The sequence below is a fragment of the Lissotriton helveticus genome, chromosome 12 (assembly GCF_964261635.1).
Source record: "Lissotriton helveticus chromosome 12, aLisHel1.1, whole genome shotgun sequence".
NCBI lineage: Eukaryota > Metazoa > Chordata > Amphibia > Caudata > Salamandridae > Lissotriton > Lissotriton helveticus.
This window is the reverse complement of record NC_136073.1, coordinates 732866792-732892240: the sequence shown is the minus strand read 5'-3', so window position 1 is coordinate 732892240 and position 25449 is coordinate 732866792. Positions and strand designations below refer to the sequence as shown.

Here is a 25449-nt window from a genome sequence, read left to right as displayed (position 1 = left end):
TGCTGGCAGAATAGGGATGTGAAAGTACGTGTCCTTTAGTTTTAGTGCTGACAAAGTTGTTTTGTTGGAGAAACACTTGTTGAATTGTCACCATATGGATGTGTGCTGATAGTATTTATCAATTTAGAGATCTGAGATCCAATATTGGTTGTAGAGAACTGCCCTTTTTGGGATTAGGAAGTAAAGTGAGTAAACGCCTGACCCTTGGTGTTGTACTATAGCTCCTTTTGTTAGAAGAGCGTGTACCTCTTGTTTGAGCAGTTGGTGGTGCTCTAGAGAGAGTTTGTGAATATGAGGTGGAAAACTGGGATGTTTGCTTGTGAGCTCCAGGCAATAACCATGTTGGATAATGTCCAAAACCCGTGATGTTATTGACTGCCAAATGGGAATACAATTGATGGTCTTCCCCCGACAGGTGTATGATGATCGGGGGAATTGTTATGAAGTCACTGTTTGTTGGGAGACAGAGCAGTACGTGTTGGGGCACTTCAACCTCTGCCTTTAAAATGGTTTCCTCTGTAACCGCCTTTGCAAAATCCTCTAAAAGGGGAGGATTGATTCTGTGGTTTATAGGAAGATGTGTTGGCATCTGTGGAGGTATTTGTGGAGCCTCTCCTATAAAATGAGCGGCGAAAGGAACCTCTGGTAGAGGGAGACTGTAGTGCCCCCATAGATTTTGCTACTTCTGTATCTTTCTTAATTTTTTTAAGTGATTCATACACTTGAGAACCAAATAAATGTTCCTTTTCGAACAGGGCATTTACTACGGTTTGTTGTACTTGCTTTGTGACTAGTAAATACTTCTTCTAAGAAAAACAACCTGCTAACATACAGACTAACCACTAGATGACAGGAGTATGCAAAACATGTATAGCTACAACACACAAGCCTTAAACACATATTTCTATTCGCTACCAGGGAGTAAAATGTTGTTCCTTTCTCCAGAACATTCACGATTGGTACTGGAAGCAGTAGTAGCTTTCTTAATTTCTTCTAGTAGGATGACTTCTGAAATCTTGGACTATATGTAGGAAGGACTCAAAGAAGCTGTAGGGACAACGGTTCCTTGATGATCACTATAACCTGACTTAAGCTGAAAAAGCTAAAAGGGGTTGAAAGAAATCCAGCTTCTGAGGAGAAGAAACCAAATTGCTCAAACATTTGGCTGCTATGACAGGTGACCTATCTTGCTATGGCATCAAACAGCAGGCCCATTGACTGAATGAATATTTTGGTGAAGGAAAGGCATGCAAACCAAAGTATTTCCACCAAGTGGTTAATGGATTTTTCCTTTAAAAAAAATTAGTGACAATGAAAGCAGGCTGCTAGAAAAAATACGGAAGCACTGGAGAAGACAATACCTGTACCTTACCACACGAGCAGAAAAATCAAAGCTATGGCCCTCATTACATGTTCTTTGTTATGTATTAGGAGAGATACTGGGGCGGTAATTAATGGGTCTGGCCATCTCCCCATCAGTCAATGGTGGGTTACGAGTTGACATCCCTCGATTGGGGAATAACCTGACAGACCTAGATTTATAGGGTCCCTGAACACATTTTTCACCTGTTCCTGGGACTTCAACACATCAACTAACTATGCTGATATGATTCAGTTGGTAAATATCTGAAGGCCTGGTGGAGGTTTGGAAGTGTGAATCAAAAGACAGGAATGGCCCTCAGGGTGAAGTGGCTTGGGGAGCACTATCTTCCTCAAAGTATTTGAGGGAGGGTGAGGCAGTTGGTGGGTGCCAGGCTGACCATCTGCTCACAGTCCCCTATCAGTCTGCACCTATTTTCCCTTGCGCTTATTCACGCCCAGTAATACCCAGTTCTATGTTTCTGGATCTGATAATTACAGTCCAGAACCCCTGGGTAACTCATACTTGCCAAGACAATCATGCCACTATGCATTCTACTCTCAGAAACACATAGTGAGGGCCTAAGAGTGCTGTTTGCCCAAGGAAATACATTAGCAAATGAAGACTATAAATCCTTTCACAGCATTATTTTTGGAGAAGAGCTTTACAGTCCTGTTTGCTGCTGCCGGAAATTACCAACACACTATCAAGAAGGGCGAACAGGATGACCGAGCAATAAACTGGACTACTGAAACAGTCCAGGAGTCTTTAAAAGGTCAAAATGTTTAAGCATGTGAATCTACTGAAGACCACAAGATAGAACACTTCTATGGCCATAGGAAATGTTCAATTCCATTTCAATGTATGAATCAATATGCTCCGAACTTATCACAGACCACAAACAGCTTTTCTATTTTACCAAACTGCGACTGTCGTGCAATACACATTCATGCTCTGATCGTCAAATTAAACATTGCTATGCTCATGAAAAATCTGATTCCTCTCTGTGCACAGCTACCTGGTCATGCTGATCAATTAGCTATATAGTAATTGCAAACGCCAAGTTAAGATATTTGCATAAATGAATGGCTATATATGAAGAAAGTACAAACAACAAGCACTTTTTATGGTTCCCGATATTGAAGAACTAGTTTGATAATACTAAAGTAAACTAGGTTTATGATCTACTTGGTAGAAAGCTACATTGAAAAACTATCTATTTGAAAGAATATCCGATAGCTAAATATATCTACGTATTTAAATGTACTGTTAAAGTATAAAAGACTATACAGAGTATAGAATTAAAAAAAGTACAAAATGTGCAAACGGATCACAAATCTGTAATGACAGCAAGATAACAAGTCCAATTATAAACCAACCCTTCCAGTCTCAATCAGAGTAGAACGAGTATTAGCAAGGATTGGCATGGTTAGTGAACCTGTTGGCACAGTCTAACAAGTAGCAGAATGCATGGTTCCCAGCTGACCAGCTGCCAGCATCAGGATATCTTTTTTCTCCTTATGAAAGCGAAGCTCCTTGCCAGCAAGCCTGGCATCATCAAGTTCCCTCTCAGTTGAGGACAGCTCCCGGGTGAGAGTTCCTGGGATGTCCTGCTCCCGGTTGACCCAATCCATTGCCATCTGGTTCCTCATGTCATCATCCAGAGCACGGTGAGAGTAATGGGATAATACTTCCTGCAAAGGAGCAATTGCAATTCAGTTTTGAATACATTATAAATGTGTGCACCATCAGTGTTTTTTACTCAAATCATACTCTTGGAAACATTTTTATTTTACAAAACTTAATCTCACATTAAACACAGACACTCAAAGGAATCATAAGTGAGGTTGGTTTAATCAGTTCGTATATCATAAAATAATAAAATGTAAAATTATGAAAAGGAGTTTCTCAACTTATCAGTACTCTCAGGCATTACACCTGCTCTTTTAGCAAAGATATTCCTGTGGTTGGAAGAACAACATTTGTGCAGTCTGCCATCCTGGTTCTCATAGAATTTGGACTGCCATCTTTACGTATCTGCCTTACAAAAACTGAAAGATAAAATGGGTTGCATTCGAAGCCAATGAGGGAGAAGTTGGAAACTGCTCCATCAGGATCCATTTCAGTAGAAGGGGAATTCTGAATACTAATACCTCCCTAAAACACTCCAATGGCTAAGAACCCCAGCCCAGGAGGATAACCTCAAATCCTCAACTTCATCTCTCACACCTGCTGTTCACAAATATATTTGCCTCTAAACTGGTTAGCAACTTCCTTCACCAGGCACTGCTAGAGGAGCCTCCTACTTGATTGTGTCAAATATCACTTAAAAAAAAAAAGGATTCCCTGGAATTTTCGACTGGGAATCTCTTATCTAATATGACTTTGGAGGGTGGCAAACGTCTTCCCCCTTACTTAAACAATACGATTGACACTCTATGCAGAACCTTGGGACGTATTTGCTATTTATTTATTCATCTGGGTGCATAGCGCATTTGTGTGCATAGCTTCATTTGTTTGCATAGCGTTTTTGCTGCTGGACGTATTTGCTGCCATTATTATTATTTGTGTGCCAGCTTGTGCTTAACATTTGTGCTGCCTGATTCTGTGTCTGTGGCCCGATCTCTCCCTGCATCACCTTGTTGTTGTTGTTGTTTTCTGCCATCTTGTTGTTCAAGCCCTCTCTCCTCCCCACTCCCAGCCGCTGCTCCCCCGCGGCCCCACCCTCCCCACTCGCCACCCCGCTCCCGCCTCCCACGGAAACACTAGGATAGACCGGAGCGACATAGAGCTGTGATCGTCCTGACTTCGTCAGACACGGTCGCTCCAGCCGCTCCTGACCCCGCTCCACATTCTCTGTGCCTGACTGCGATCTGAGCCACACTCGCTTGCGGTATCGTACTGACTGCCATCATAACTGCTGCCTGTGCTTAGCGTTTTGGCTGCGGGACGTATTTGCTATTTATTCATCTGGGTGCATAGCGCATTTGTGTGCATAGCTTCATTTGTTTGCATAGCGTTTTTGCTGCTGAACGTATTTGCTGCCATTATTATTTGTGTGCCAGCTTGTGCTTAACATTTGTGCTGCCTGATTCTGTGTCTGTGGCCCGATCTCTCCCTGCATCACCTTGTTGTTTGCTGCCATATTGTTGTTCAAGCCCTCTCTCCTCCCCACTCCCAGCCGCTGCTCCCCCGCGGCCCCACCCCCGCTCCCTACAGCACCTTCCATAGATCCCCTCCCCACTCGCCACCCCGCTCCCACCTCCCAGCTGCTCCTCCCTCGCTCCGCCCCCTCCACTCTCCACTTATGACAGCTGCACTTACGCGCAGCGGATGCGCCCCATGCGCGCCGAAGGTAAGCCCGTCTACGCCCGTCCGCGCCTGGACCGCGTCCAGCGCCAAACCCCCTGGCCCCCGCAAAAACGACTCCACCCGCCTTACGTATGACGCCGCAACCCTCTCAGCCCTTAACCCCGGCCGACCACCAAACTGCTACCAAGTCGTCCCAGGACACACCCATGGACCCTTCACCTGCCTCTCCTGCAAGTTCGACTGCATCAAGACCCACACCAAATCCACAAACTCCAAACAGAGCTCCGACACTAACCACCTGAGATGCTTCCTGCTCAACACCCGATCGGTCCACAGACACGCCATTGAACTCTGGAACCTACTCGACACCACCTCGCCGGACGTCGCCTTTCTTACAGAAACCTGGATGAACGCCTCATCAACGCCCGACATCGCCATAGCCATCCCGGACGGCTACAAGATCATCCGAAAGGACCGCATCAACCAAACAGGAGGAGGCATCACCATTGTTCATAAGAACACCATCCGCATCACGACCAGCTCTAACAACACACTTGCAGCTACCGAACACCTTCACTTCCAGATTCACATCGACCCCAAGACCACACTCAGAGGCACCCTCATCTACAGGCCACCAGGACCCCGCACACAATTCAGCGAAGACATCACTGACTTCATCAGCCCACACGCCCTCCCCTCCGAGGACTACATTCTACTGGGAGACCTCAACTTCCACCTGGAAAAGAACAACGACAGCAACACCACCACCCTTCTGGACAACCTCGCCAATCTCGGACTCAAACAACTTGTTGACACCCCCACCCACTATGCCGGGCACACGCTCGACCCAATCTTCACCTCCAGCAAGCACATCTCCTTCAATCACACCACAGCTCTCCATTGGACAGACCACAGCTGCGTTCACTTCAACTACAAAAAGACTACGACCCACAACCACCCACAACCAATCCCCCGCAGAAACTGGAACAAAATTACCACCGACCAACTCTTCACATCGCTTCACCAAAACCCTCCTGCAAAATCATCGGACCCAAACCTTGCAGCCACCAACCTCACACAACGGATCACCCACAGCGCTGACGAATTAGCACCCTTGAAAAAACATCAAATCAAGCAAAGAAGGAAAAAAGCCCCCTGGTTTAACGATAACCTTAAGAAATACAAAAAGTTCTGTCGCACCCTCGAGAAAGCCTGGAGAAAAAACCCAACCACTGACAACATGGCCCCCTTCAAGAACGCCACCCACAAACACCATCAACTGATCCGATCCACCAAGAAATCAGCATTCAAGGATCGACTCGACAACAACGCCCACAACATCAAGGAACTATTCAACATCGTCAAAGAATTTACCAACCCCACCGCCGGCACCAACGAAATCACCCCCTCCCAAGACCTCTGTGACTCCCTAGCCTCATTCTTCCACAACAAAATCGCTGTCATACATAACAGCTTTGAAAACCAGTCCGAAGACCAGTCCATCCCACCCACCTCCGAACTAAAACCCCCCTCCAACAATCTTTGCGCCTGGAACCCAATCACCACTGAAGACACCATCCGCCTGATGAACTCCATCCACTCAGGATCGCCAACCGACCCATGTCCCCACCACATTTTCAACAAAGCAGACTCCATTATCGCACCCCATCTCCGAGACGTCATGAACTGCTCCCTCAACTCCGCTACCTTCCCGGAAAGCTGGAAACATGCCGAACTCAGCGCCCTTCTGAAGAAATCCACAGCAGACCCCACTGAACTTAAGAACTACCGCCCCATCTCGCTCCTCCCATTCCCTGCCAAAGTCATTAAGAAAGCCGTCAACAGTCAGCTCGCCGCCTACCTCGAATCCAACAAATCCCTCGACCCTTCACAGTCCGGCTTCCGACCAAACACAGCACCGAGACCGCCCTCATCGCAGCAACATGCGACATTCGAACTCTACTGGACAACGGAGAAACAGCTGCCCTCATCCTACTTGACCTCTCCGCAGCCTTCGACACAGTCTGTCATAGCACCCTTATACAACGCCTCAACAACGTCGGAATACAAGGAAAAGCATTGGACTGGATCATCTCGTTCCTCACCGGAAGAACCCAGAGAGTCCGCCTCCCCCCTTTCAAATCAGAGGCCACCGAAGTCATCTGCGGCGTACCACAAGGATCATCACTCAGTCCCACCCTCTTCAACGTATACATGAGTCCCCTCGCATCCATCGCGCGCCAACACAACCTCAACATCATCTCCTACGCCGACGACACCCAGCTAATCCTCTCCCTCACCAAAGACCCAAACACCGCCAAAACAAACCTACACGAAGGGATGAAAGAAGTAGCCGGGTGGATGAAAAACAGCCGTTTAAAACTGAACTCGGACAAAACGGAAGTCCTCATCTTAGGTTCATCCCCCTCCGCCTGGGACGACTCATGGTGGCCATCGGCCCTGGGAAATGCACCCATACCTACGGACCACGCACGTAACCTGTGCTTCATCCTCGACTCCTCCCTCTCGATGACCAGACAAGTCAACGCCGTCTCATCATCATGCTTCAACATCCTACGTATGCTCAAAAAATCTTCCGTAGGATCCCCACCGAAACAAGAAAGACGGTCACCCACGCACTGGTCACAAGCCGACTGGACTACGGAAACACCTTTTTACGCCGGAACCACAGCCAAACTACAGAAAAAACACCAACGCATCCAAAACGCCTCAGCCAGACTCATACAAGACATCCCCCGCCAAGCTCACATTTCCGGTCACCTGAAAGACCTCCACTGGCTCCCCGTCAACAAGAGAATAACGTTCCGTCTCCTCACCCACGCACACAAAGCCTTCTACGACCTAGGACCCGAATGCCTCAACACGCGCCTGTCCTTTTACACCCCCACCCGCCAACTACGATCGTCCAATCAAGCCCTCACCGCAATTCCACACATCCATAGATCCACCATTGGAGGAAGATCCTTCTCCTACTTAGCTGCCAAAACCTGGAATTCTCTCCCCACCCACCTCCGCCTTACACAGAACCACCTCTCCTTCAGAAAACAACTAAAAACTTGGATATTCGATAAGTAAATTACCCACCTCCCTCAAGCGCCTTGAGACCCTCTGGGTGAGTAGTGCGCTATACAAATGTTAAACTTGAACTTGCTCATGAGGCACCTGTACCTTCAGGTCCAACATAAAAAATGTCCTGGCTACAAGGAGATCAAGCCTATTTACTAATAAGCACAATTACGAACGAATGAGGGCGCTCCTCAGCATCACGATTAGAGGTGCAGAAACAAAAGTCAAAACAGTATTCCCCCAAAAAATAAACTCCAAAAGTAAGACTTTCCCATGCGCTCAATTTCTAGAAGGAAACTACAGACCATCCCAGAGAAGGTCTTCATGATTGATACCATCTTACAGAGAAAGAGGCTTGACATATGACGAAAATCACACTTTCTGCATCTCCCAGGAGGTGAATGTGTATGGTATCCTACCAGCACCACACAGTACAATGGTGGAGTGAGTATTTCCAACAATCTCACTTCTTGGCAGAGGAAAACAAAGAACAATTCAGTTGGAGACATCATTTGGAACATATACACGTTCATATTTGCAGATTCCCACCAAACATTCAACAACAAATGACACTTTGTTGGCACCTTAAAGCAAATGTATTTGTGGCATTGTCCGAGTTTTCTAAATTGAAGACATATAAAACAAGATAACTTTTACCCTGGCACAGCTGGGGCAGGAGGTGAATACCCTGATAATAAACAAAATAATAAAGAAACGAGGCCAAAACAGGATTTCAAACTACCTAACATCTGGAAAAAAACAAAAAGGTACGTCAAGAAAGATTCAGGATGCAGGTGCTGCTTCCCTTCATCTATGTCTACATCAGGGAGATAAGATGTGCACTACAAAGCTACAAATGCTTTGTGAGAGCCAGGAGTGGCAATTAATACTACCTATAGAAAGTCCTTTTGGCCTGAAGACGAGTGATCAAGCTTTTTCAAAGTGCATACCTAGCACACCAACTTACCTTCACATTTAGAGGTCTACATCTATTATTACCTCACATGTTATTATCAAAGCCAATATGTCTCGCTTATGGGAGAGCTACTGGCTTTGTGGAGCTGCTATGCACGTGCAAAGTTAGAAAAAACGTAAGGGTTTGTGGTCCGGGCAGAGGGAAGCGTAACTTGAGGATTGATGGGTGGGTAGAGGTGATGGTAGGAGAGGGTGACTGGTGGCTTCAATGGTGGGTAGAAGTAAAAGGAAGTGAGGGTGATCTGAATGGATAGTATGATATGGTATGCCCTGTCACTGTACATTACAGTATGGTTTGTCATTTTATAATAGGCTGTTATTGTATGGTATAAGAAATAAGTTACTTATCTGTAACTGCAGTTATCCAGTATTGGTATCTTTCATAGATTCACACGCTTGAATCTATCCCTCAAGTGGGAGTCCCACGGTACTATAAATAAAGCAGTATTAAAATATTTTTATAGGCTATCTTAGGGTAAACCATGAATTTAATAGCCTATCTACCTCCTTTTTAAATGAGGACCAACATTAAGATTCAACCAATCAGTAGTAGCACCCTCTAGAACCTTCCCAAAAGCGGCTGAATCCCTCAGATTTTCCAGCATAAGTGTGGATAGGAATACCGAAGTATAAGGGGAACCTCTCAGGGAAGGAGGGTGGGTTGCATGTGAATCTATGAAAGATACCAATACTAGATAATTGCAGTTACAGGTAAGTAACTTATTTCTTATCCAGTATTGGAGTATCTTTCATAGATTCACATGCTTGAATCAGAATAGCAAGCAGTATTGAAAACAATTAAATACCCTTAGAGGATGGTGGGTAGTACTAGCACTATATGAAACTTGTGTATACGAGCAAACGTTCCTTATGAGAGCAGTTGTGCATAACCATATGCGCGCAATAAGTAGACATGAAAAATAAATATTCCTACTATATTATAGAACAAGTATTAATTTAAAAAAATCATAATGTAATCAAACTACAAAAAATAAAGGGATATTATAGAACAAGTATAATATTTTCATTAATCAATAGAAAATTCATATTTGATGCACAGGTCAACATAAAAATAGAAATAAACTAATTAAAGAGGCTCACCTTACTGAAACAAATGGTGAATCCCTGCCTGCCCCACAACTGCACCAACACGCTGCATAGATTCCAGGCAGTAATGCTGTGTGAATGAGTGCATGGTTTTCCACGTTGCAGCTCTGCAGATTTCTTCCCGTAGAATTCCTGCGAACATAGTAGCCGAGGTGGAGACTGCTTTTGTGAAATGTGCTCAAACTGTTCTTGTCAAAGGCTTGCCTGCTTTGTCGTGGCAAACTGTATTGTGGCTGTGATCCATCTGGCAATAGTAGCCTTAGTAACAGACGTTCCCTGCGACCTTGTCCATAGGCTACAAACAGCTTTCTGAATAGTCGTAGTATTTTGCAGTTAGAATTAAGACAACTCTTAATGTCTAGAGTATGTAGAGTTTGTTCCGCTGGGGTACTTGGATCAGGGAAGAAAGATCTGAGAACGATAGGTTTGTTTAGGTGGAATTGTGAAGGAACCTTAGGGATGAATATAGGATTTGTTCTCAGGATTTACAAATCATTTGTGAAGTGTAGAAAAGGTTGTTTTATAGTAAAAGCCTGTATTTTGCAGAAATAGCGGAGAGATGGACTTTTAGTGACGAATATACCAGGCCTGATTTCGCTAGAGACAGTAGACACAGCAGGATTTGTTCTGCAGTAGAGAGGTATAGATGCAATTTGTTTTGACTGCACCAGTGACGGAATCTCTTCCATTTTAGTCTGTATGTCTTGTTGGTGCTTTCCACTCGAGACCCGGCAAGAAGATCTTTACACTCAGAGTTCAGGAGCCACGCTTGCAGTTTGAGAGATGGTGGCTCCGTGTGACACATCTGGCCTCATTCATGGTTATTAGGGTTGGGATCAGTAAAAGATGGATGGACTTGGCTTCTGAGAGGAGGAAAATCTCTGAGAACCAGTGCTGCCTGGGTCATTTGGGGGCCATTGGAAGTAGGCAGCAGCGTCCGGATTTCAATTTGCTGAGCACCATGGGAATCAATGGGATGAGGGGAAAGGCATAAGCATATATCCCGGCCCAACATATTGAAAGGGCATTCTCCCGAGAGTTTGGGAGAGGGAATCTGCTGGCGAAGACCCGCGTTTGGTATTGGTTGCAAAAAGATCCAGTGCAGGTTTCCCCATTGCGAGAAGATCCTGTCCAGTTGGTCCTGGTCCAGCTCCCACTCATGCAACTGTCCTTTGTTCTGTTGAGGGCATCTGCCACAGTATTCCGAAGCCCTGAAACATGCTCCACTTTTAGGGATATTCCATTATTCGTCAACCAACTCCAAAGCTCTTAAGCCACTTGAAAAAGAGTAAGACTTGGTTCCTCCCTGCTTGTTGACACAAAACATGCTTGTGGTGTTGTCCGTCTGGACCAACACTGATGATCCCGCAATCCGAGGAATGAAAGCTTGCAGGGAGAGAAAGATGGCTTTGAGCTCCAGCCTGTTGATGTGCATTAGTCGCTTGAACCAGGACCATTTCTCCTGAATCTGGAGGTCTTGCAGATGGCCTCCCCAACACACTACAGAAGCATCTGTGGGGACATTAAATCCTGGAACCAGAGGCAGAAAAAGAGAGGCTCTGCGAAAGATGCGAACTTGAGCTCCACCATGCAAGCCTCTCTCATGCGTGGAGTGATAGAGATCATGTTGTCAAAGGATCTCGTTGTTTGAATCCATTGCAGTTGAAGCTCTTCTTGCAATGGCCTCATTTGAAGATGAGCTAGAGGTACTTAGTCGATCAAGGAAGACCGCATGCCCAGGAGCAATTTGTATGCCCTTACTGAAGTGCACCGTTTTTTAAAAATAGGTTAAGAGTGAAGGTTTGCAATCATTCCTGCCTGGCTCGTGAGAGGAAGACCTTGTTTTGGGCTGTGTCTAGATCGGCCTCCGGGAACATCATTGTTTGACTGGGAATGACGGACGACTTCCGTTTGTTTATGGTATGGCCCAGCTTTTGAAAAAGTGTTATGCAGGCTCCTGCAGGCCTGGCAACTTGACGCGTCGTTGGAGCTTTTAGGAGCCAGTTGTCCAAGTATGGGAATACTTTATGACCTTGGTTCCGTAAGGTGGCAGCCACTGGGGCCAAGAATTTGGTGAATATCTGAAGAGTGGATTTCAGGCCGAAGGGAAGGGCTCGGAACGGATAATGGGTACTAGCTACTGTGAATCAGAGGAACTTCCAGTGCATGGGGTGGATAGGAACATGAAAGTAGGCATCCTCCAGATCCAGGGATGTCATGTAGTCTCCACTGCTGAGGCACTGAAGGATATCTGAGAGCGTAATCGTCCTGAAGGTTTCATTTCTGAGGAACTTGTTGAGCTGTCTGAGGTCTAAAATAGGTCTCAACTTCCCTGATTGTTTGCTTATCAGGAAAAGACTGAGTAAAAACCTTTTCCTCTGTGCTACAGAAACTTCCTCTATTGCTCCCTTTATTAGCATAATGTTTTCTTCCTGTTTTAATAAGTGAAGACATGTGGGGTGCGATCCCCTGGGTGGTGTGTTTGGTGGACGTTGGAAAAATTCTAGAGTGTGGCCATAGGATATCAAGTTCAGGACCCATCTGTCCATAGTAATGCTGCACCACTGATGGATGTGATTGGAGATGTTCGCACCGACTGGGGGAGGGAAGGCAGTAGCTGGTACCCGAATGCGGTCAATGCTTGCAAACTGAGTCGCCTCCCTGAGATGGTGGCTTACTGCGAGAGCCCTGTCTGGAGAAAACAGCTAAAGTTGGTGGTTGATATGCTGGTTGCTGGTAACCTTCCTTGACAATACTGTGATTGAAAGGACTGTTACTGTTGGGTGCATTGGTAGGCACCTCTATACCTGGAGAAACCACATCCACATGCTCCTCAAAAGGGCACCTTACGAAACTGCAGGAGCCCCAGTGACTTGGCAGTCTCTGTATCAGTTTTAATGGCTAATAGAGCGTCATCAATGTGGTTTCCGAACAAACTGTCGCCATCATAAGCCATGGCTGAGATTTTAGATTGTACTTCTGGATGAAATGCTGTTGCTCTAAGCCATCCTTGGTGTCTTAACACAGATGCGCCGGCTAGTGGTCTAAAGCCTGTGGTTGCTATGTCCAAGGCACAGTGGATTATTTCAGCAGCTGAGCATTTTCCTTCTGCTAAAATCTTTCAAAATTCCTGTTTTTTTGTCCTCAGGGATGAGATCCAACATGGCCCCAAAATCGGACCACATCTGCCGATCAGAACGGGCAAGGAGTTAGCAGCTTGCACAGTTTTTGCTGACATGGATGAAAATCGCTTTCCATTGTTATCTAAGAAGCATCTTTCTTGGTCCGGTAAGGATGTGATGGGGATGGAAGGATTCTTCGATTTCTGTGCAGCTTGAGAAATTATCACGTCCGGATTGGGATGACCCGTAAGGCAAGCAGTGGAATCCTCTGGTGCTCTTATTTCTTGTTTATTCGGGCAATACAGGCACTAGAATAGCTGGTGACGTCATAACGTTAAGGACCTCCTGCCAGATGTGTCGATGATAGGTATGGACCTTCTTGACTTCCTTGACTGTTTTAAATTATAAAGTAAGCAATGAGATTGCTTCATTATCGTGACCAGGTGAAATCTGGGGGCAGCCCTATCCATCAAGTTATGAAATCCTCACATATCCTCCAGAGGGGACTCAGAAGGATGATATGGAGGTGGCGATGGTGTGGGTATGATATAAATGCCCCATTCATATGCAGGCGGCTCCTAAATTTCGCACTCTTCCGCATCATCTTCAGAAAAGTATGGATCTTGCCTAGGAGCAGCTGGAATCAAACGACGCGACATCACTCTAGGAGTAAGAGGAGGCAATATCGGTGTAGAAGGCACTGTAGGTGGTGGTGGTGGCAGAGGCGCAGTAGTCTGTTCCTTCTAGGTTGGGAACCTTCTCCTGTAGTCTGTTAGCATGGCTTGTAAATCCTGGATCAAAGAGGGAGGAATTTGAGGAGATTCCTCTCTAGGACGGTCAACATAATACCTGTACTGTTGGTATTGTTTCGGAGGAACCAGATGGTATTGCTGGTAATAGTGTTCCTCATCATAGTAATTTTCATCTTCCTCCTCACATTTTACGTTGAAGTCTGAGAGACTATAAGTGGTCCCAAAAGTACAGTCATTGTCAGTCTCTTCTGTATCCAGTAGGACAAAGGTGAAATCTTGCCTGGTGATGTGAACTCAGGCCGTAGAGATGCTTTACTCCCTCTGGACACCTGTTGTGGTGGCGTCGACGTTACAGTTGCCGGCACCATTTCTGAGTGGGTCTTAGTCGATGCGGCCATTGACGGCTTCATATTTTGCCTCGATGGGAGTGGTGTTGACGGATCAGTCGATGGGACCGTCGCCTGAGATGGTTTCTTTGTCGACGGTAGGGTCTTTGTTGACGGTGGTGCCGTCGATGAGGTCTTTGTCAACAGTTAAAATACAGTTCACAAGATTGGAGCATTGATGGCTGCCATAGATGAAGTTGGCACCATTGATTGTCTGGATGATGAGAGGGTAGTTGTCTTCGACGTCCAAGGCACCAACGGTGACACAGACGGCAAGTGGGTTTGTGAGTGAATTCATGCCTAGAATTGGCAGACTCCAATTTTCCCTTAGACGATGCAGAAAACGATGGCAAGGCTGTCTCTGAGCTTCTATTTGTATGTTATATGCTTCTATTTCTTAAGAGCTTCTTTAGTCTGATGGGAGATTTTAAGATTTTTTTTGCCCTCCTCAGACTTACCCTCAGGCGATCTGGGTCTCTAAAGAGATTTGGAAAAGGTGTCCCTCTCCTCATCAGACAACATCCTCTGTCGTCTTCAGCCATAACAGCCTGCCTTCTCTGTCTTGAAGGGTTTTAGATGAGAAAGTACAGCAGATTTTGTACTGTTTCACCTCATGTTGTAGAAAGAGGCAGTAAATGCAATCCTCGTGGGGATCATCAACATGAACCCTTTTTCCACAGGACTTGCAGGGGGAAAAGGCCCTTCTTATCAGAAATGATGAATATCCAGTGGGAAATATAAGAATAATTTGAAAGAACTGAACAGAGCTCAGGGAGACTCCCTTCATACACGACGAGTAGTGAAATTGAGGGATTCAGCGTCTCTTGGGAAGGTTCAAGAGGGTGCTAACTACTGATTGGTTGCATCTAAAGTTTGGTTTTTATTTTTAAAGGAGGCGGGTAGGCTATTAAATTCATAGTTTACACCATGATAGTCTTAGGAATTTTTTTTATTACTGCTTTATTTATAGTAACGTAGGACTCCCACTTCGACACCGGGGAATGATTCAAGCATGTGCATCTATGAAAGATACCCCAATACTGGATAATATGATAAGATATGAACAGTAATTGTACAGTATGGTATGGCCTGTTACTGTATAGTATGGTATGGTATGTTACTTCATAATATGGTATGATATGGTCTGGTATTGTATACTAGGGTATGGTGTGGTATGTCATAACATGTTATGTATAGTATATTATGGTATGAGTGTGCTATAGTATGTTCTTGAGATGTACAACCAATGAACTGCTTACAACACTGTAGGAAGCTGGCTCTGTATATACTATACCAAAGAAAGGTATAGTGTACACAGAGTCCAGTGGCTCCCCAGAGCTATAGCAGAGGTAAAGTAGACAATTCCTTACTCTCTTTTGTGGCAGGCAGTGTGGTTGAGCAGTCAGGCTTATCAGAGGGTAGGGTTAAGCATTTGTTGTACACACCCACGCAAGAAATGATGTAATACACTCAAAGACTGAATCCAGACCAATTGTGTAAATAAAAGTTGTTACTTTGTTATTTTTATTACGAGACCATGATATTCTTATTAGCAGGTAAGTGACACTTTCAAAAGAATATTTTTCAAGATACAGTGGGTACTGGTTTTGTAGAAGCATATAAGTTACTTTGCAGTAGAGAAAATGTTTAAAATACTTTTTAGAATACTTGTAATTACTTTAGATTAGTTTCTAGTTACTTTACTAGCTTAGGGCAAAACAAAACAATAACACAGTTTAGACACTGCAGTACATCAGTAAGCAGGACAACCCAGCTGTAGACACGAAGGGCTAGATGTAGGTGGCTTAATACCGGTCAGTAACTCCGAAATTCGGTAAATTTCAGCGTTACCGAACGGTATTTAGCCATTTGCGATGTAGGTATTACCGAATGCAATCGGCAATAACGTATTGGTAAATTTAATGGAAACCAGTTAGCGATTCCTTATTTAACGATGGGCAGATACCGAAACACCAAAATACCGAATCGGTAAATAAGAAATCGGTAACAAATCGCTAATGCGATGTACAAAAAAAAATAAAAAACGGTAATACCAAATTTGTCAAAAATCGATATTTAAGAATCGGTAATTACCACTGACCCAGAGCAGGTGGTAATCAGGTGCAGTGCATAAAAACAGCCCCAAAATGCAACAGCGTGAACACAATGGCGGCCCTCTACGTCATAGCAAGGCGGCTACGTTTGTGAGCAGCAGGACTGAGGGTTTAGAGACGGAAAGAGCGTTTGTACAGACTGCGTGCCACACTGTTCCAATTGACTGAGGCAGAAATACATGATAGGTATAGGCTACACCCACAAACCATCCTAGACCTGATACGGGACCTGCACCCATACCTGGAGCATCAGACAGCAAGGGCGCATGCCATACCAACACATGTGCAGGTGCCCTGTAGCCTGCACCTACTTGCATCAGGAAGTTACCAGTGTGTGATAGCTGCGGCAGGTGGTGTGTCACAGAGTTGCCTGTCCCGTTTCTTCAACTCCTTTTGGATGCCATAATGCAGAGAATGCATCACTACATACGCTTCCCCAGCACACAGGCGGAACTGCAGAAGACAAAGCTGGATTTGTACCAAAAGGCACAGTTCCCACATGTAATAGGGTGAATTCATGGGACCCACATACCAATCTGCCCACCTGCAGCTACAGAATACATATACCGCAACCGCAAATCCACTCATTCCATCAATATGCAGGTGATATGTGATGCAGACTACATCATTACTGACATTGTGGCCAAATTTCCAGGGAGTACCCATTACTCCTAAATATTCAGGAACAGTGGGATCTACACACGTCTGGCTGCTGGTGAATTCGGAGAAGGATACCTGCTAGGTAAATCAATGTGACACACCCTGATGTATACCATGGATGAATGTATTGGTGACTCAAATTAATGGCACTTTCTTTGCCATTTAGGTGACAGTGCATATGCTGTGCATTCATTTATCCTAACTTCATACCTCAACCCATCCACCCAAAGTGAGAGGAGATACAATGTGGCACATAAAAGCACGCACAACGTTGTGGAGCACACCTTTGGACTACTAAAAAGCAGGCTCCCATGCCTCCACAAAAGTGGAGGTGCACGTCAGTACCGCCCCATCATCTGCTGCAAAATAATAGCAACATGTGCAATGCTGCATAACCTTGCCACAAAGAAAGGAACAGCAGTGGAACTAACTGACTCTGAGGATAAGGGTGAGGACTGTCCACAGCCAGAGCACAGCGCAGCAGGTGCGGCAGCAGCACCGGATGGGAGACACAGACGGGCTGAGATAACACGCAACTATTTCTGAGTGAGTAAGGAGACATAGCCAGTTACTGTATTTGAGTGATGGTGTTTAATGGTCAGAGCACACCACCAAGATCAAAATCAGTGTCCATACAAACATGGGTTACGTCACCCATTTCAGTACAACCATATCATGGCTGGCTCTACTTCTTGCGCCCACGCGCTGCACTGCCACGTTCCTTTGCCCCACTGTCCGCACTGCCAGTCTGTCCAGGGCCAGCGCTGTGGCGTTCGCTGCGCCTCCTGGTCTCTGTGGGAGGAGGCCTGATGCTACTACGGCTAGTAGCCTCCTCTCTTTCCTCCCCCCCATCGGCTGTAGTGGCCACCTTGCCTGTTTGAAGCACTTCAAGTGCAGTGGTCAATGTGACCAGCCCCCTAGCCACATCCCGACTGCAGTATGCCATCTCCTACTGCATGACTATCGAGCGTCTAAACATGAGAGAGGTTGCAGTGGACAGGAGGTTCACCGCCTTTGTGTAATTATCCAGTTACTGCCTCTCCCTGCGCCTAGACTGACGGTCCTCCTCTAACTTGCTGCATAGAAGCCTCACATCCTCCGACACGTCACTCATGCCCTCAGCCATGGTGGTGTTCATGGCACTGATGCCCTTCTCTATGCGATGCAGCTGGGCATTCATTTGTGCCATCTCCCGTTGCACTGACCTGATTGCTCTCCCTTGCAGGCGCTGGACTTTCAGCATGTTACCTTCAAGCCCAGCAAACACTCTGTCTGTTATCTTCGCCCTGGAAGTGAGGACTGGCTGCCCTTGCCCTGCGGCGTCTGGAAGATGTGTGGGCGCGCTCTGTTGGGGACTGTGATCCTGCCCTGTTGCCATCCTCAGCCACTGTAGACTGTTGGCGCCCTGTGCTGTCCTCCTCGGACACCTCCATCTGCTGGAGGGTGGTCCCTGCATGCCTTCTGCCTGATGGTGGTGGTGGCGTTGATTGTCGATTGTGGTGGTGGCGCTGGTGATGGTGGTGGCATTGATGGAAGCTGTGGTGATGGTGGTGGCGTTGACGATGATGGTGGTGGGGTGGTGTGCCCTGCAGGCGACTGGTCCTCCTCCTCTTGTCTCCTCTCTGGCGGGGTGCCTTTCCTCTGCTCTCCTCTGATGCACTGCGAGATGGCTCGCCTGTGAAGACAGAATGTAGATATGCTCACTTATCTGGCAGCATTTGCATTGTAATAAATGTAATGCCTGCCAATCACACTAACTGTCCTCTGCTTGCTAATTGGTGTCACATGCCTTTGGGTTTGCTGGACTGACTGTTCTGACAGTGTTACTTCTGACTACATCTCCCATAATGCATTGCACGTAATGAGTAAAACATGTACTGGAGTGAGAGTCCCTATGCCTCTCTGGGGATTGGGGGTAGGGGGGGATTGGGGGTAGGGAGGGAGGGGGGAACAGCATGCTGTGCATGCATCTTACCTTGTTTGTTGGCAGCTCTGGCTTAGCGGTCTGCGTTGCCAACCCCACTCACAGTCTCTGGCTGGAGGGTGGACTCAACCAGGAGCTCCAGAGCAGTTGGTGCAGGTGCTGTGTTCCTCCCTCCACCAGTTTTGCTGGCCTGCTTCTGCCTCTCTGCCATCCTCGCCTTAGCAGTCTTCCTCAGATCGTACCATCTTTTTTTGAGATCCTCAATGGAGCGCTGGGTGACTCCGATGGCATTGATTTTGTTCTGAATTGCAAGCCAGATCTGCCTTTTTTGAGACTCTGGCACGTGCAGGGACTGCTTTCCAACCAACTTATGGTCCTTGGTGACATCTTCAATGAGGACCTCTAGCTCACTCTCGCTAAATTTTCGTTTTCTTTTTCTTTCCCCTCCCTCCTTCTCCTGGTTTGCCGTTTTGGTTGCAAAATAAAGCTGTGTTGCTCCTGGCTTCTCTGCTCTGCTCCCTGTCTCCCAGTCAGCTCCAGGTTCAGTGCAGCGGCTTGAGTGTGGCCACTTCCTGTTTGGGAGGTAATGGGGATGCACGGTATTGGCTGATTCCACAATTACCGAATTTTTAAATTACAGAATCGGTATTTACCGATTCAGCATAGGGGATTCGGTATTAACGATTCGGTAGTGGGGTTTTGGTAAAAAAATGTTACCGATCCATTCCGAATCGCTATTTTTTACCGATTTATACCGATTCGGTAATTTTTACTGATTCTTTACGTATATCGGAAATACAGAGTCCTTAATATCGGTAAAATTCGCTATTAAGGACTTGGTATTTCTGGATTACCTACATCTGGCCTTAAGTTACTTTTGATGCAATACAAAGCAGAGTCAACACTTCGACCAGGTTTCAACAGCAAACCCCACTATGTAATCCTATGGGGAAAATGAAGATAGAAACTGCAGGTAAGTAAAACGGTTTACAGTAAATCTCTTTTGTGTGCTGAACCATAGTTCAGCAAGGTTTGGTTCTGCACTGAGACTGCACCACCAGCGGCACTGGGGCAGCGGTTGCAGAAGATGAAATTAGTACCTTGGTCAATATTAGCCAATGAGCATCGAGGCACCGCATGTTGAGGCTGCTCACAGGCAGGCCAATTGTGCTGGGAAAATGATGTTTTGGGGTTAAGGTGAGGGCAAAAGGGGACACAAGGCAGCACCAAAACAGCACCAGCAGTGGCACAGGGACAGCTGGGGGCAGTGTACTTACTAAGGGTGGGCGGAATTTGCGTAACCGCGTAACGCAAATCTCTGCGAAACGGTAAAAATCTCCGGGAACACGCAGAAATTTGGCGAACACGCGGTTGTTCGTGATGCTTTTTTCCTGTTCGCAAATGCTGTTTGCGTGCTCGGGGGGAAATATCTCGCTTACACGCATTTTGAGAACGCGAACAAGCGAAAAATTTCACGACGTCACAGAACGCAGAATTTTGGGCAATTTTGCGTTCTCCGCAGAACGCAAAATTACCCAAATTCCACGAGCGGAACGGAATTTCGCCCAGGTCTAGTGCTTACACAGCGTCGGGCTCCCAATGCTGTTCTCTTGACATTTTCTAAATTGGTCCCAGGCTGCAGGCGTTTGTCAGGAAGCCAGGCAAGGGAAAACAACAGCCAGGTAAGTATCTTGGGAAGCAGGAATATGTCAGGACACCTTTGGAACTGGTCACCTGGACAAGGGCTGGAGGCTGTAGGGTTGGGTTGTATGTCATTACAATGCTTGCATTTACCCCGCATGTCATTACAACGCGGGGATTACAACGAAAGTCGTTACAACGACTTTCGCTGGAGGGTGCTGGATAGTGGAATAGTTTAATTTTCTATTCCAACTCCAGCCCACGTTGACAGTAGGGAAGGTGTTGGATAGAAAATTAAACTAGTCCCTATCCAACAGCGCCCTCCAGCCAAAGTCGTTTTAACGACTTTCGTTGTAATCCCCGCATTGTAATGGTAGTGCGGGGTAATCCCCGCGTTGTAATGGCTGTTCTCCGTAGGGTTGTCTTCTGGGTGTCCTCCTCACGGTGGAGGGGGATCGTGATTAGGCTGCAGGCCTCAACAAGGGACTTTAGAGGAGACAACCTTCGATGTATTGGAGATCAGGACCCCTGGGGAACCACTACAGGACTGATGGACCCTCTGCATACGGGTCGTAGATGACGAGTGCAGAGGTATGTCCCCCTGACCCTCCTGGTAGGTCGCTCCCCCTCCATGCAGCTCCGACTGTGTGCCCCTGCTACAGCTGCCACTGGTAAGTGTCCTCCGTCCTTTGCTTCTGTGCCCCTGACTCCCCCCTCCTTGTGCCCCGTTTTTAATCTGTACCACTCGTTTCCCCCCTCTTTTTGTGCCCCATTTTGCTTTCTGTGCCACTGACTCCCCTCTCCTTGAGCCCCGTTTTTTGGTCTGTACCACTCGTTTTCCCCCCTTTTTTGTGCCCCAATTTGCTTTCTGTGCCACTGACTCCCCCTCCTTGTGCCCCGTTTTTTGCTCTGTACCACTCTGTTTTCCCCCCTTTTGGTGCCCCATTTTGTTTTCTGTGCCACTGACTCCCCCTCCTTGTGCCCCGTTTTTTACTCTGTACCACTGGTTTTCCCCCCCTTTTTGTGCCCCATTTTGCTTTCTGTGCCACTGACTCCCCCTCCTTGTGCAACGTTTTGTACTCTATGCCACTCGTTTTTCCCCTCTTTTTGTGCACCATTTTGCTTTCCGTGCCACTGACTCCCCCTCCTTGTGCCCCGTTTTTTACTCTGTACCACTGGTTTTCCCCCCCTTTTTGTGCCCCATTTTGCTTTCTGTGCCACTGACTCCCCCTCCTTGTGCAACGTTTTGTACTCTATGCCACTCGTTTTTCCCCTCTTTTTGTGCACCATTTTGCTTTCCGTGCCACTGACTCCCCCTCCTTGTGCCCCGTTTTGTGCTCTGTACCACTCATTTTTCCCCCCTTTTGGTGCCCCTTTTTGCCTTCTGCACCACTGTCTCCCTGCCTCTGTGCCCCCTGCGGCCCCACCCCCTGCCCACTCGCTGCTCTCGCCTCCCAGCTGCTCCTCCCTCCCACCTCCCCATATATGCCAGACGCTGCGAGGCCGCGCTGAAGGCGCGCCTAAGGCAAGCCCGTCTGTGCCCGTCCGCGCCTGGACTGTGCTCAGCGCCAGAACCCCTGGACCCCACGAACGCCACAAAACCAGACTCTGCTACGACACCAGCACCCTCTACGCACTCAACGCCGGCCGAAACCACACCTGCTTCCAGGCCGCCCCGAAACGGACCCACAGACCTTTCTCCTGCCACACCTGCAGCTTCACTTGCGACAGAGCCACCAAACTTCTCAGGACTGGATCCAACCACCTCCGCTGCATACTCCTCAACACTCGCTCCACACGCAAACACACCGTCGAGCTCTGGCATCTGCTCGACACCTCCGCCCCAGACGTGGCCTTCCTGACCGAGACCCGGTGGAACGACTCCTCAGCACCCGACATCGCCATAGCCATCCCGGATGGCTACAAGATCACCCGCAGGAATCGCGCCAACGGAATCGGAGGAGGAATAGCAATCGTCTACAAGTCTACCCTCAAGGTCGCCACCCACGCAGACGGCACCCTTAACACCGCCGAACACCTGCACTTTCAGATCCACACCGACCCCAGCACCACCCTCAGAGGAACACTCATCTACAGACCCCCCCCCCCCCGGACCTGGAGCTCAGTTCAGCGACTCCATCGCCGACCTCGCCAGCACCCACGCACTCGCCTCCATGGACTACATCCTCCTCGGGGACCTGAACTTCCACCTCGAGAACAACAACGACGCCAACTCCACCACCCTGATCGACAACCTCGGCCTCAGACAACTCGTCACAACACCCACCCACGCCGCCGGCCATACACTGGACCCCGTCTTCAACACAGGCACCCACGTCGCCTTCGTCCACACCACCGAACTCCACTGGACCTACCACCGCTGCACTCATTTCACCTTCAAGAAACCAACCACGCACCACCGCACCCAACAGCTACCTCACCGCTGCTGGAGCAAAGTCATAGAAGACCAGCTGATCACCACCCTCGCCCAGAACCCACCCACCGACCCCACCAACCCAGACACCGCAGCCCGCAACCTCAGACAGTGGATCGACGACTGCGCCAACACCCTCGCCCTGCTCAAGAAACACTCCAACAGCCACGCCAGCAAGAGAGCCACCTGGTTCACCAACGAGCTTCAGACTTCCAAACCCGCATGCCGGAAACTGGAAAAGATGTGGCGCCACGAACGTACACCGGACAACCCCACAGCCCACAAGGACGCCACCCGGAGACATCACCACCTCATCAGATCAGCCAAGAGATCCTCCTTCAAAGACCGCCTGGATAACAACGCACACAACAGCAAAGAGCTCTTCAGCATTGTAAAGGAACTCTCCAACCCCAGCGCCAACGCCAATGACATACTGCCCTCACAAGAACTGTGCGACTCACTAGCCATCTTCTTCCACCACAAGATCGCTGACATCCAATACAGCTTCAACACCACGACCGACCCGACTACACCAGACTCCACCTCCCCTGTGACCATCACCAGCGCCAACCGCCTGACCTTCTGGTCCAACGTCAATGACAACGAGACACGCATGGTCATGAACTCCATCCACTCAGGATTTCCATCAGACCCGTGCCCACACCACGTATTCAACAAAGCAGACACAGCCATCGCACCCCAACTACGGAAGGTCATCAACATCTCCTTCGAAACAGCGACATTCCGAGAAAGCTGGAAGCATGCCGAAATCAACGCCCTCCTCAAGAAGCCCAAGGCAGACCCCAAGGACCTCAATAACTTGTGGCCCATCTCCCTGCTCCCGTTCCAGGCGAAGGTCATCGAGAAAATCGTCAACATGCAACTGGCCTGTCACCTGGAAGACAACAACATATTGGACCCGTCCCAGTCCGGGTTCAGACGAAACCACAGCTTCGAGACAGCCCTCATTGCCGCCACAGACGACATCAGGCGCCAACTAGACAACGGCGAAACATCAGCCCTCATCCTCCTGGACCTGTCAGCCGCATTCGACGCGGTCTGCCATCGCACTCTAAAGACAAGCCGGAATCCAAGAGAATGCCCTTGACTGGACCACGTCCTTCCTCTCCGGCAGAACCCAGAGCATCTGCTTCCCGCCCTTCCGATCTGAAGCCACCGACATCATCTGCGGCGTCCCCCAGGGCTCATCCCTCAGCCCGGCGCTGTTCAACATCTGCATGGCCCCACTCGCACAAGTGGCCCGCCATCACGACCTCAACATCATCTCCTACGCCGACGACACCTAGCTCATCCTCTCCCTCACCAAGGACACACACACTGCCAAAACCAACCTCCATGAGGGAATGAAGGCAGTCGCCGACTGGATGAGGAGCAGCAGTCTGAAACTAAACTCAGACAAGATGGAGGTCCTCATCCTCGGACCCCCCCCCTCAGCCTGGGACGATTCCTGGTGGCCGACCACACTGGGAACAGCACCGACACCCACCGACCATGCACGCAACCTAGGATTCATCCTCGACTTCTCTCTCTCTCCATGTCTAAACAGGTCAATGCCGTCTCCTACTCATGCTACAACACCCTCCACATGCTCAGCAGGATCTACAAGTGGATCCCGACTGAAACAAGAAGAACGGTGACACAGGCCCTCGTCAGCAGCAGACTGGACTACGGCAACACACTCTACACAGCAATCCCAGCCAAACGCTTACAACGATTACAACGCTTCCAAAACGCCTCCGCCCGACTGGTCGTCAACGTCCCCCGCCGCAGCCACAATACCCCCCATCTGAGAGTCCTACACTGGCTCCCCGTCGACAAGAGAATCACCTTCAAGCTCCTCACCCACGCACACAAAGCACTCCACAACGCCGGACCAGCCTACCTGAACAGCAGACTCAGCTTCTACACCCCCAACCGCCAGCTCCGCTCCGCCAGCCTCGCCCTCGCCTCTGTCCCTCGCCTCTGTCCCTCGCATCCAACGAACAACCTCCGGCGGCAGATCCTTCTCCTACCTCACCGCCAAGACCTGGAACACCCTCCCTACCCACCTACGGCAGACCCAAGACCTACTCGTATTCAAAAGACTTCTTAAGACCTGGCTCTTCGAGCAGTAGCAGCACCCCCTCCCCTCAGCGCCTTGAGACCCTTTACAAGTACTCTGATTGATTGATTGATTGCATGGGGTACGGAGCTGCAGGCATGCCAGTAGCGCTGGGGCAAAGGCAGTTGGGCCTGGAGTCTGTACTGCTGCAACGTCTTCGGGTACCAATCTTCTTAGGTCATCAACTCTAAATTCTGGGTTCAGGGCTGCCCCCTAAAAACTGCATTCAGGGGGCGTTTTAGGGGTCTTGAGGTAGTAGCCATTGGGCTACTGACCTTAGGGTGATAACACCCTTGGTGTGCTCAACTCACGTGGGTGAGTGAGCACATGCCCTAACCCCGATTGGGGAATGCCCCGCATCAGCAAAATGGCGGGCACTGAGGAATGCGCTTCACCTCATCTCCCCCACCTGAGGGGGAGTTGGGAGAGTGAGCATACATCCTGGGCTTGCTA

General features: G+C 48.2%; 1 protein-coding gene across 1 annotated transcript in view; it reads right to left on the bottom strand.

The window, feature by feature from the left end:
- Positions 1 to 455: 455 nt before the first annotated feature.
- LIX1L (limb and CNS expressed 1 like) overlaps positions 456 to 25449 on the bottom strand; it is a 261466-nt gene continuing 236472 nt past the window's right edge. Inside the window, exon 6 of the mRNA XM_078669935.1 lies at positions 456 to 3054. Within this exon, the coding sequence (XP_078526061.1) occupies positions 2812 to 3054 (243 nt within the window). The 3' untranslated portion in view covers positions 456 to 2811. The remainder of the gene's footprint in view (positions 3055 to 25449) is intronic.